Source organism: Eptesicus fuscus, chromosome 18, assembly GCF_027574615.1.
Source record: "Eptesicus fuscus isolate TK198812 chromosome 18, DD_ASM_mEF_20220401, whole genome shotgun sequence".
NCBI classification, from domain to species: Eukaryota; Metazoa; Chordata; class Mammalia; order Chiroptera; family Vespertilionidae; genus Eptesicus; species Eptesicus fuscus.
This window is the reverse complement of record NC_072490.1, coordinates 45044694-45058010: the sequence shown is the minus strand read 5'-3', so window position 1 is coordinate 45058010 and position 13317 is coordinate 45044694. Positions and strand designations below refer to the sequence as shown.

The following is a 13317-nucleotide window of genomic DNA, read 5'->3' as shown; positions in this document are numbered from 1 at the left end:
GGAAGGGTTGAAAACGTCTCCTTGTCTAGTGTGCAGAAAGAATGCGAAATCGATATCGTGCCAATGGAGGCCGGCTGGGGGGGCCTCCAGCTGCCGTCGGACTCCTCCAGTCTCCATGGGATACAGAGCCCGGTGCTGGCTCTTGTGGACATCAGAGCTTAATCCTTTTGAAAGCATCTAGTCCGACGTGTAGCGGGGGAAGCTCAGGTGGCGGGAGGCTGGGCCGGCGCCTTTCAGCGGCGCTGTGGGCGTCTGGGGCCTCTGTGCTGTATGAAGAGCACACACTGGGCAGCTCTTGGGTGCCTGCCTTTCAGGCAAGATTAGAGCAAGAACCGCTTTGTAAATCACGCTGGCATTCTCGCAGTCTATTTCATCTCAGGCCTAGGAACCCCTTGGGTGCAGACACACACTTTGTTGGGAATTTTGTATGTTGCTCATTGAAACATGCCAGCAAATACAGGACTGAAGTTTAAAGTGGAAACATAGTTTAGGGAGAGTCCCTAGTCAGCCCCATGATTTATCAGTTGAATACACCCTGGCTAATGACCTAGAAATTATGCATTCCATGGCAGACTTTTTATGACCAATTGTGACTTGAGTCTAAGCATTTGAACCCTATCGTCACAGAGGCAGTGGGCACTTGTGAAAGGGTTAGAGGTTAATTAACAGTGATGGTGTGGCAGAGAAGGTCACCTGGCCTGTACCAGAGGGATGCAGAGGATGTGTTTTTCCTTCCTGTGAACGCAGATGTGCTGGCCAGAGTAAGAATTCCTTCAACTGCTGTGCAGGTGGAGAGGACAGTAATCTTGGAGGAAGGAAAGTGTGTTCCAAAGTAATTAGGTCCACCTTTAATAAAAGCATTCTGCTTTGCTCAGGCATCGAATTCCTAAAAGGATTTCGGGTAATACTGGAGGAGCTGAAGTCAGAGGGAAGACAGTGCCAGCAACTGATTCTAAAGGACCCGAAGCAGCTCAACAGTAGCTTCAAAAGAACTGTGAGTCGCACGCGGGAATGTGCTCCTGAAGACCATTGTTCCGGGGTCTGAATGGGCTATTCAGAGTCTGTGAAACCGGAGAAGGAGGGGCTGTGGGGTCCGCCCCACCTGCCCAGGTGGGCGAGAATGGCGGGCAACACCGCCAGCCTGCTGCACACTGCCCGAGCAGCCTCCGAGCAGCCTCCAGCACCTCTGCTGGTAAACACGTCTCTCGGGTTACGCGCTGGACAGCCGTCCCGGGAGTGTCTGTGGGCTCCTCCCCACCATCTTCGAAGTTCAGAGTTAACGAGCTCTGGCTTCCTTGCCAAAGAACAGACGGCATTGCTGATCTTCATGTTTAGTGAGGGATCCAAACCTAAACTGGATCCAGAAAATATGGCCCTGACTTCCTCCTTCCCTGGGACCCGTCCCCAGCTCTGGAGCTGTGTCCGGTGACTGTCCGGGAGGCCCGAGCTCTCTTGGGTAGGTGGAGGGTGGGTCATTTCTCCATGACGTCACATGTGTTTTTGTTCCCTTTTAGGGAATGGAATCTCAGCCTTTCCTGAATATGAAGTTTGAGACGGATTACTTTGTAAAGATTGTTCCTTTTCCTTCCATTAAAAATGAAAGCAATTATCACCCTTTCTTTTTCAGAACTCGAGGTGAGTTTGGTCTTTCTGCCTGGTTCCCATGGTGACACTTCCGCTTTTAATTTTCAACAGATCTGTGTTTAAGAACCCACCAGATACTGGTCTGAAACCAGCATGGTGCAGAGAAAAACATCCAGAAAAGCAACCTTTAGAATTGAGGTTTGGCCCAGGATGCTGTTAGTCATATATTAAAACCATTTGATGAAAAAAATAGGAATAAGCCCAGCTGGTGTGGCTCAGTGGCCTTGACCTATGAACCAGGAGGTCAGGGTTCAATTCCTGGTCAGGGCACATGCCTGGGTTGTGGGCTCAATCCTCAGTGCGGGGCATGCAGGAGGCAGCCGATCAATGATTCTCTCCATCATTGATGTTTCTATCTCTTTTCCCCTTTCCCTTACTCTTTGAAATAAATAAAATATGTTTTAAAAAATAGGAATAAGAAGTATAAGTTGGTTTTGGGGTAAAGCATGAAATGATTTCATCTTTTGTCATCAGGAGGTGGCCTCAGTGAGTGATTCCCTGTCGTTTGTAGGGTTAGATTAAGAAAATAAAGCCATGTTCCCGTGATCACTTCTTCCTGGAAATTTATTTATTCTTTCTACTTATTTATTAGCACCTATGTGCTAAGGCCCTGTTCTAAATGCTTTCCAAATATTAGCCCAGCTTACCCTGTGACAGCCTTACAAAGAATTTAATCATACCATCTCAGTAATGAGATGTGGCTCACACACAGAGAGGTCAAAGGGCTTTTTGGAGCTGGAACCCCAGAAGTCTGACTTCAGATCCACGCTCTCCAGCCCTAAGCATGCTGGTTTTCTTTGCTGCCTGGCCTCCTCTTCATGTGCTCTGCACACGGTGTCTCTTTCCTCTCCCTGAACCGCTGCTTTGGTGCCCAGGCACCCTGAGGGCTGCAGCAGTTCTCTCTTACCTTCCTGTCAGCCGTTCTGTCTGGCGTTCCAGGGTCAGATGATCCGACATGCCCTCCTATGTGACCTGGTTGCCATCTTCCTCCTCGGTGGTGCTTTTATTCTCAACTCCAGTCTTCATCAGTGTTCCCTTTGTGGAACTCTTACTCTGGCTATTTTCTTCTAGTCCGTCTTTCTTTTTTTGTTTTCTATGCAGCAAAGTTATTTTTATAATAATTGGTCTCATATTCTTTTTTAAAAACATTTTTTTTATTGGTTTCAGAGAGGAAGGGAGAGGGAGAGAGAGAAACATCAAAGATGAGAGAGAATCACTGATGGAGATCAAGCCGTAACACGGGCATGTGCCCTTACTGGGAATCAAACCACGACCTCTTGATTCATAGGTCGACACTCAACCCCTGAGCCACACCCGCTAGGCTCATTTTTTTTTTAAATATATTTTTTATTGATTTCTTACAGAGAGGAAGGGAGAGAGATAGAGAGTTAGAAACATCGATCAGCTGCCTCCTGCACACCCCTTCCTGGGGATGTGCCCGCAACCAAGGTATGTGCCCTTGACCGGAATCGAACCTGGGACCTTTCAGTCCGAAGGCTGACGCTCTATCCACTGAGCCAAACCGGTTTCGGCTAGGCTCATTTTCTTTTTTTTGACATTTTTTTTTTTATTGAGGTATTGTATGTGTACATATCTTACCATTAGGCTCATTTTCTTAATTAAATAAGATTCCAGTGGAAAAAGACCATTAGCACCTAACAATATCTCTTGATACCTCATACATAACAACCAGAGGGAGGATCCAAAGCATGTGTTCATGAAAAACTTGCCTAAATCAAACCTAGCATAATTTTTTAAGTATGGTTTTTTTTAAAAATATATTTTTATTGATTTCAGAGAGAGGAAGGGAAGAGGGAGAAAGAGATTGAAACATCAATGATGAGAGAATCATTGATGGGCTGCCTCCTGCATGCCCCACACTGGGGATCAAGCCCACAACCCGGGCATATGCTCTGACTGGGAATCGAACCGTAACCTCCTGGTTTATAGGTTGACGCTCAACCACTGAGCCATGCTGGCCAGGCAAGTACGATTTTTATTGATTTCAGAGAGGAAGGGAGAGGGATAGATAGAAACATTGATGAGAGAGAAGCAATGACTAGCTGCCTCCTCATGCCCCCCCACTGGGGATCGAGCCCGCAACCTAGGCATGTGCCCGGATCAGGAATCAAACCGGTGACCTGGTGCATGAGTTGACGCTCAACCACTAAGCCACACCAGCTGGGCAGACTTGGCATAATTTAAGATTAGTTTTTCCCATTGGAATCAGTCAGTGTGTCTCTTGGGGTCTGAGGTGGAGGCAGGAGATGTGTTTATCACTATTTCAGTACAGTGACCTTGAGGCTGCCTTTGGTTTTCTTGGAATTGTATGGACCTTTTCCAGAAGGTTCTCCCTGGGTTAGTAACATGGCATATTGAACTAGCTGTTTGGCCTCTCTCACTGTGTTTTTATTGCATTGAAATAGTTTCAAAGTATTGGCTTCGGTGCCTGGTTTTCAGCATGGTGGATGCTACTACTCCTTAGTAAATGCCTGATGTCACTTTTAGACTCAATCAAAAGGATTTTAAATTAGAATGCTAGTGAAGGTTAAAATAGCCGGAGACAGTTAACGGGCTCACTTCGATCTCCTGTGCCCAAACACCTCCACAGGGGGCCAGGGCCAGCGGCATTTCTGTTTACAGCGAAAGCAGGCTCCAGGTGGCAGTAGCACGAACACTCCTGCAGCCCTTGGCTGCTGGCCTTGACACTGCGTAACGCTTGGCAAGCTTTTAAAATCTGGGTGACTTTGTGCTGTTGTCATAAAGTGAACTGCATTAACATGTTTAGGTTGTACACTTTCAAGTTTTCATAAGATACAGCTGAACGGCACTGAAAATCAGTGTTGAATCGATGTATTTCATACTCTTCCCAGCTGCACCCAGTGCCACATATTTATGTTTATTGAATTGTTGGGCAAGAAAAATGTCAAACTGTCCGATAACCAAAAATATGTATCTCTGTTAACAGCCTGTGACCTGTTGTTACAGCCGGACAACCTGGCCTGCAAGCCCTGTAAGTAGAGCTGTTCTTGCCTCAACGTGGGGCCACCCCGGTGGTGTCGGGTGGCCTTGGGGTGCTCACTTGGGTCCTTTCTCCTCCCAGTCTGGAAGCCTCGGAACCTGAATATCACCCAGCACGGTTCGGATATGCAGGTGTCCTTCAACCACGCCCCACACACCTTTGGCTTCCGTTTCTTCTATCTTCATTACAAACTCAAGCATGAGGGACCCTTCAAGCGAAAGACCTGTAAACAGGTGGGCCACCAGGTGTACATAAAGGAACACTCCGTGTTTTAAAGTGACCCCTGAGCCCCTGGAACTTGGATGGTTCCGCATGAGCATTAGGTGTTGTTGACTCTCAGCAGTGGGTAGATATTCCAGAATATTATCACTGGGTGTGTCATTTTGCCGTCATCCCTCACTCCCCAATTACCTACACCCCAGCTATCCCGGTGGTGATGTAGCCCGGTAAGGATATTACCAAGGACCCAAGGTAATGAAGCATTTCTAGTTTGTTCTTCTATATTTCAAACATTAATCAGGAGCTCACTGTGTGGCAGCCACCAAGCTTTATGCTCACGGAAGCCCTACCACCCTGTGAAACAGGCTGCTGTCAGCCCCACTGTACAGATGGGGAACCTGAGGTCACACAGCTGTAAGTGGAAAAAGTACATGTAGGAGCCATGTCACTGGCATTTCAGTGGCTACTGATTTTCCACCTAGGCCAAGGTTAAGTAGAAACTCAGCGACCAAGTTCTTACACTGGAGGCGGTCAGAGGGAGTAGGAAAGGTGTCATGGGAGTTCACAGGGCTGCGGGGCCGCCCCGGGAGCCCCGAGAGGTGGTTAGCGGTGGGCGAAGACCCCAGCGGCTTCCTGGGCATGCTCCTGTGTGTGTGCAGTTTTGCTTTCCTGCTGGCTGTCACCTCCTTTGACCTTCTGCTCACGTTAAAATTATGGCAAATAAACACAAACACAGGCGGGTGATTTCTCTCCCCACCCTTTTATTAAGTAAAGGGTATTCTAACTACATAGTTTCTTTGTTTTCAAATAAAATATTCCTGCTGAGGGTACCACCAGCCAAGTGTGTAGGATGACAGGGGTCCCAGGCTCTCCCAGGCCTTTTATCAAAGTGAAGTTCAGATAATGTGGCAAATAAGCACGGTTGCTTTCTGGTCTGATTGACGGCTCCTGAAAAAAAATAAAAAGTTTATATGAGATCTTCAGTTCTGGAGGGAACAGAGGGGTCCTGATGACCTTTATCCAAGAAGCAAGTTTTAAAAGTATTGTTTCTTTACAGGAGCAAAATACAGAGACAACCAGCTGCCTCCTTCAAAATGTATCTCCAGGTGATTATATAATTGAGGTACGTATAACTCAAGAAAGCCCTATTATTAATTCTACAGAACGAGTCCAGTTCATTTAAAATCCCAACTGTTTACAACACTAAATTTCAAGCCCTTGAAGGTGTGCAGTTATATTTTTACATGGTCCTTAACATGCTTTTTAAAAAGTTTATATGAAATTGATCTTTGATTATTTTAATTAAATATCTCAAAATAAATATTTTTATGTGACCATATAGTCCACATAACCATGATTTAAAACTTCTATATTCCTTCTTCCTTACAAAGGTATATTTTTAAAACTTTAGCTTCTAAAATGTCTTGTTTTAGTAATGAAACAGCAAAGCAAAAGCTATGTCCATTACATCTGCCTATACTTTTCTAGGTTTCTGCTGACATTGTCCTGTATAGATTTACATGAGTTCTAAGTTCTGCTTAAAAGAGCATGTAAATGATAAGAATTTTTTCTTTTCTTCTTGTAATTTCTTTGCCAGTATCAAACATACTGCAAAAACAGGAGTAAAAGAAAAATAGAAAGAGAAATTAAAAATTGTCCATAGCCTTCCTATTCAAAGACAACCAACATGTCTTAACATTTTGGTAGAAACACTTAGTTCTTGCATTACTCTGTAGCAATGTGTGGTTTTGAGCAGACACACCCTCTTAAAGCATTCAGTGAGATCAGTGGTAAGATGCCATTTCAGTTGAAAATTGTTAGAACGTGGAATCACTAGCTGGTTTCATCAGTGAACAAACAACCCTTTGATTCATGAAGAAGTCACGACTTTTGACTTGGTAGAGCAGAGATGTGTCTGACCATTCGTGTCTACCTCTGCTGGTGAATGATCGCAGGCGGCAGCCCTTCCCTCACCCCGTTCTCCTTCCTCCCGCCCCGCACTGCCCACGGATGACAAAAGCATGGAATCTGTTGAGATGCTATCACTTAAAATAATAATATAGCATCCTCTGTTTTGCAGCTGGTGGATGACACTAATACAACAAGAAAAGTGGTGCATTATGCTTTAAAGCCAGGTAAGGCTTTTTTGTTTGAAACGGTGGCTCTGGACTATAGTATACCAAGGTATCTCTGTACCTAATGGTTTTACAAAAACAAAACACAACAAAAACTTGAGCTCCTCTCTCTTAAGGGCTGTTCCATCAAATCTGACTTCCCTCCACTCTAATGTGGATGCCTGGAAGATCAAAGGCAGTGTGGTGTGTGTCTTCTGGAACTAAATAAATAGTCAATTGTCCTCGGAAGAAAAGCGGTGGTGGGAGGTTTCCTTAGGCAAAATTCTCACTCAAAGGTATTTACAGTTAGCAAACTAACTGTTGAACTGTTTCTTCAAAATGAATCCTTTTTAAAATCACCAAACCAATACTAGAGAAGGTGGTCAAGGGGCCCTAGAACCTGTTATGTGGCTTAGACTGAAAAAGAAAACACAGTTTCTCTTTGAAGCTGTTACGCTGCTTGAGTTTAACAGCCTTCCCTTTGGAATTTCCCAGTGCACTCCCCGTGGGCTGGGCCCATCCGAGCTGTTGCCATTACTGTGCCGCTGGTCGTCATATCGGCATTCGCAACACTCTTCACTGTGATGTGCCGCAAGAAGCAACAAGGTATGTGGGTGGTGTGTCCCGCCAACGGGCAGGGCCCGAGTGCTTGGTCCCTCCAGGCGGGCATCTGGGAGGCCATATAGCTCCTGGACTCTGTGTGGAAGTGCCACCTCTTGTTTCTTGAAGATGACATTAGGTCCCCAGTCTTAGGGAACAGGACAAAGCGTTGCTCATAGCTATCCATCTTATCTTCTTTTCCAAATTTAGAAAATATATATTCACATTTAGATGAAGAGAGTTCTGAGTCCTCCACCTACACCACGGCACTCCCCAGAGAGAGGCTGCGGCCGCGGCCCAAGGTCTTCCTCTGCTATTCCAGTAAAGATGGCCAGAATCACATGAACGTTGTCCAGTGTTTCGCCTACTTCCTCCAGGACTTCTGTGGCTGCGAGGTAAGGAATCTCAAGTCTCTTACCTTTTTTTTTTGGGGGGGGGGGGGGGGAATGGGGCACATGCTCCGCACCCTCTCCCTGCCTCCAGGCCTCCTTAGGTGGTACCTGCCCTCCAGCAGTGCCTGGCTTCCAAATTGGGGTCAGCCTCGCACTCTCCTTCCAGTCTCTTCTACTCATCACCAGCACTAACTGTTTTCTCATGCTCAGTTCTATCCCCGACACACTCCTGCTCAGAAGCTTTGAGTGGCACCCACCTGGCAGGAAGTTGTATGGGGCCAAAGGGCAGCTGCCCTGGGAGCATGTAGTGGGGGTCGGGAGAGGTGGTCACTCGACAGAGCACTGGAAGGTCAAAGAGATCAGGGCAAGAAAAGCAGCAGGTCTGACAATGTGGGGGAGCTTTGCTAAGAAGGGAAAATAATAATGCATCAAGTGCTCAAATGGTCTGCTCTGGTTTCTTACCTGTTCTTTTGACTTAAGCTCTTCATACGTAGCTATTCTATAATGATATAGTCTTAATCTTAGAGCGAAGTTTGAAGCTCTCATGGACACGTTTCTTACGAATGCAAGAATTGTACAATAATTATGTAGTTGGGTTATTTGTGCCTGCTGGCGGGTTTCTCAGAATCTCTCCATGTGGTGAGGCTGCCCCCTAGTGTCAAAAAACGTATTTACAAGGCTGGGCTGGTTTCCTAATGCAGGAAGGTGGAGAGAGAGGTTGGCAGATTAGCACATGTGCTAAAAAACAACAGCAAACAATTGTGTGTAATACTGTAGAAAATTTGGAAACTAGAAAAATATGACAAAAAAATGGCCTGTAATCTCCACTTGGAGAAATGAGGAATGATGGTTACTATTTGGTATATTTTCTTCCAGTCTTTTTCTGCATAGATGAAGTCATACACACAGTTTTGCATTTTGAATAGGTCGGAGTTATTTTCTCTGTCTCATTTTAATAACTTTTTACACAATTAGCAGCTTTATGTAAACTGCAATTTTAAACAGCCACGTGATCCATGTTATTCCAAATTGTTAAACATCTCAGTACTTCAATATTGCCTCCTTTCTAATGATTTTTCAAAGACAGATGCCTGGAAATGGAATTGCTGGACTAAACATAGGAACATTTTACAAAATGCTTGGTATATAATCTGTTAGACTTTAAAATTTATAACGTTGGAAGAATTAGGGCATGTGTAAGACAATTCAGGATTATTTTCAGCAAGTGGATAGATAGATGTTGAGGGTTTCTTCCCTTTGGTAACACTGTAGAGCAGAAGGCAAAGTCATTTCAGATCCCCTCCCCCCTCAACAGACTGGGCTGTTGTGTTTGGGCATAACCATCGGGAATTAGTTTCTGAGCTATAGAAAGGAAGAGAAGCCCTAGTTGGTTTGGCTCAGTGGATAGAGCGTTGACCTGCGGACTGAAGGGTCCTGGGTTCAGTCCAGTCAAGGGTATGTACCTCGGTTGTAGGATCAATCTCTAGCCCTGGTTGGTGCATGTGCGGGAGGCAACCAATCGATGTGTCTCTTACATTGATGTTTCTCTCTCTCTGTCTCTCCCTGTCCCTTTCATCCTTTCTCTAAAAAAAATCAGTGGAAAAATATCCTTGGGTGAGAATTAGCCAAAAAAAAAAAAAAAGAAAGAAAAAAGAAGAAGAAGAAGAAAAGAAAGGAGGAGAAAGATACACTTGCCAAGAGATGATTTCAGTAGAATCAGATGAAAATGGTCTGAGGAGGTGAAGACCTCTGAGGGGGCCTGGTTTTCTTCTCCCATCCTCAACCTCCCTACCAGACCCCCTTTGGGGTTAAAGGCCGTGTATGGATGTGACTGTGTAGACCACTGTGAAGTCATGGTGGGAAGTGCTGGTCACTCATGAGTTAACCATAACGGCCATGTTACTGCAGTTCACCCTCCTCTCCAGCCACTGACCAAGTAGTAAATAGCATGGCTTTGAGATGGCTGGGGAGGTCCTCTTTGTCAGTCATACTCTGTGGACATGAGTCATCCAACATTGTGGGTGACTGACATCCAGACATGAGCCCCATTTCTCAACCCACTTTGGGGTCCCTCACCCACGTCCCTCCATCACCTTCCAGCTTTCTCTCTGGGACCTGCCGCCCATGTAGGCAGCCTCGCTCATCAGGTAGACCAACCCCAGGGCCTACGTTTTCAATGTTCTGCATCACACTTGATAAGTCCCTTGAGGGCCTCACACATGATGTGTGACTTAGGCAGGTTGCTAGAAGCTCTGTGCTTCTTTCTTTTCACGTGTAGGACAGGAGTGGTAATGACCCCACATTATGCTATACTGAGGGCATGATGCAGAGGGTCTGCTGTGTGACCGTCACCCATGGACTGTTAGCTGTTCCTCGGGGCCAGGTCCCCTTAGAACTGCTAATGATTAAGGGAGAGATGATGTGCCCTTTAAAAAAAAAATATATAAATAATATATATATATTGATTTCAGAGAGAAACGGAGAGGGAGAGAGAGATGGAAACAGTAGTGATGAGAGAGAATCACTGATTGGCTGCCTCCTGCACACCTCCCACTGGGGATCAAGTCAGTAACCCCTGCATGTGCCCTTGACTGGAATCGAACCCGGGACCCTTCAGTTCGCAGGCCGACGCTCTATCCACTGAGATAAACCAGCCAGGGCTGATGTGCCCTTTTGTAACAATCCTTGTGCGACACTCCAGGCTGTATGAGTGAGTGTGGGTCCTGTTTTTCCAGGTGGCTCTGGACCTATGGGAAGACTTCAGCCTCTGCCGAGAAGGGCAGAGAGAATGGGTCATCCAGAAGATCCACGAGTCCCAGTTCATCATCGTGGTCTGTTCCAAAGGCATGAAGTACTTCGTGGACAAGAAGAACTACAAGCACAAAGGAGGCGGCCGCGGCTCGGGGAAAGGGGAGCTCTTCCTGGTGGCCGTGGCCGCCATCGCCGAAAAGCTCCGCCAGGCCAAGCAGAGCTCCTCGGCGGCGCTCAGCAAGTTCATCGCCGTCTACTTCGACTATTCCTGCGAGGGAGACGTCCCTGGCGTCCTGGACCTGAGCACCAAGTACAAGCTCATGGACCACCTGCCCCAGCTCTGCTCTCACCTGCACTCGCGAGACCACGGCTTCCCGCGAGACCCTAGCCTCCCGCGAGACCACGGCCTCCCGGAGCTCGGACACGTCAGCAGGAGGAACTACTTCCGGAGCAAGGCGGGCCGGTCCCTGTACGTGGCCATCTGCAACATGCACCAGTACATCGACGAGGAGCCCGACTGGTTTGAGAAGCAGTTTGTGCCTTCGCAGCCTCCCCCGCTCCGCTGCCAGGAGCCAGTCCTGGAGAAGTTCGACTCGGGCCTGGTGCTGAATGACGTCATGTGCAAACTGGGGCCCGAAAGTGACCTCAAGGCTGAGGTACCGGCCCCCGGGTCACCAGAGGGGCAGCAGCTGGGCCCCGACGAGGCCGCGGAGGCCGCGGGCGCCCCGGTCCTGCAGCCCCTGCTGCGCGCCGGGAAGGCCGTGGGCGCCTCGGGCATGCCGCGGGACTCGGGCATCTACGACTCCTCCGTGCCCTCCTCCGAGCTGTCTCTGCCTCTCATGGAAGGGCTCTCGGCGGACCAAACAGAAACGTCCTCGCTGACCGAGAGCGTGTCGTCCTCCTCAGGCCTGGGTAAGGCGGGGGCCCCAAGTGCCAGTGGGTCCGTTCCCATGCAGGCCCAGCGTTTGCTCCTAATTCCGATATCCGTGACAGTGCTTTCCTAGTTTGGGTGCAGACCTGTTTGGCAGTGACACCTGATGGGAAGTAACACAACTGCATTGATAGTTTCAGTTGCTCCCAGGTAATGGGAATGTTCATATGTGTGAGCTGATGCTAAATTACGGTGAACTGCTCTCAGTTCCCTGTTTTGTAATATACAACATGTGCACTATGCCACCTTCCTAAACTCCAAAAACATCCGAATACCAAAATGCAGTGGTCCCCAACAGTGTTAGATGAGCGTCCGGATTTTCGTTGGGACTTACACTGTTCACTATCCCCATGTCTTTAAAGCCACATCTGTTGAACCTGGGTTTAGGGATGCAGTATTCTCCCCACAGCTCAGCACAGGATCCAAGTAGAGCCCTATGGGAGGCCCCGTTTCCCCAGGGAGCCCCTGCAGGATGCCGTGTCATCCTTACTGTGCCTGTGACTAGCTGGAGTCAGGCATGCAAACCCTTGATTCACCACAAGGGAACTAGGACCTCTTAGCAGCTTGAGCTGGTTGGGATGCCTGCCTCACTTGCCTGAAGCCTGTAGTCCAAACCCAGGGTCTGCCATGTTCTGGTCTGAGTGCCCAGTCTAGTGAGGTGTAGTGACCTGTGTCTCTGCTCTCTCTTCTCTTCTTAGGTGAGGAGGACCCTCCTGCCCTTCCGTCCAAGCTCCTCACCTCTGGGGTGTATAAAGCAGAACCTGGTTGCTGCAGCTACACTGGTGAACTCCACGCAGTCGCCCCTTTGTAACAAAACGGAAGAGTCTAAGCATTGCCACTTTAGCTGCCGCCTCTCTGGTTCCCCAGCTCATCTCTCTGGTTGTGTAGCCCACTTGGAGCTGAGGATGTTTGGAGTGAAATTCGTGCCAGTACTTGTTCTCCTTGCCCTTATCCTCTAACAGATATCTTGGCAAAGTCTCCAATTTTCTAAAACCATATGGAGCTCGGAAAGGCATGTCCATAAGATCTGACAACAGCTTGCCATGGTAGGTCAGACCTTGGGTTAGAGCCAATACTGAGAGGTAGAGAGGAAACATACAAAAAGAAACAGGAAAATACCTGCACTGATCGTTCAGACTTAATTTATCTCTGCAAACGTTGCCTATTCATTGTTGGCTACTTTGATTTGAAATGCTTTGTAGAAAAAGCACTTTTAATACCTTCACAACCACAGAAATCAAGTGCCAGTCTATCTGGAACCCATGTCATTAGAGATGATACTCCTGCCCACTTTAGGTGTGGAACTTATGATGCCATCGTTGTTTAAAAGGTCAAGAAGGTGACTGAATATATGATCACCTTTTATAAAATGAGTGTTTATGTATTTGTGGGTGGCGTGGCTGGCTGAGGTGGGGGCTGCAGGGCCAGGATGACTGTCTAGACTATTCTGTCTGAGTTGGGCTGGTCAACATGCAATGGCACCAGAGCTCAGCTCCCAGGACCACCTCTGGGTCTGAGTAGCACCACGCGAGGGCCCGATCTGCCTGCCCAGCTTTCCTGGGCTACATTTAACTGCGCTGTATCTCAGATGCTGGTGCCTGGAATTTTATTTTTGAGGTACTGATACACAACTGGACTCTAGTA

General features: G+C 47.5%; 1 protein-coding gene across 1 annotated transcript in view; it reads left to right on the top strand.

Moving 5' to 3' along the window:
* Nucleotides 1-12955, top strand: part of IL17RD (interleukin 17 receptor D) — a 62529-nt gene extending 49574 nt beyond the window's left edge. The window contains exons 4-13 of the mRNA XM_008146316.3: nt 876-994; nt 1515-1635; nt 4613-4657; nt 4748-4899; nt 5943-6008; nt 6966-7020; nt 7495-7605; nt 7810-7994; nt 10727-11654; nt 12372-12955. Coding sequence (XP_008144538.2) covers nt 876-994; nt 1515-1635; nt 4613-4657; nt 4748-4899; nt 5943-6008; nt 6966-7020; nt 7495-7605; nt 7810-7994; nt 10727-11654; nt 12372-12484 — 1895 coding nt within the window. The 3' untranslated portion in view covers nt 12485-12955. The remainder of the gene's footprint in view (nt 1-875; nt 995-1514; nt 1636-4612; nt 4658-4747; nt 4900-5942; nt 6009-6965; nt 7021-7494; nt 7606-7809; nt 7995-10726; nt 11655-12371) is intronic.
* The last annotated feature ends 362 nt before the right edge of the window (nt 12956-13317 follow it).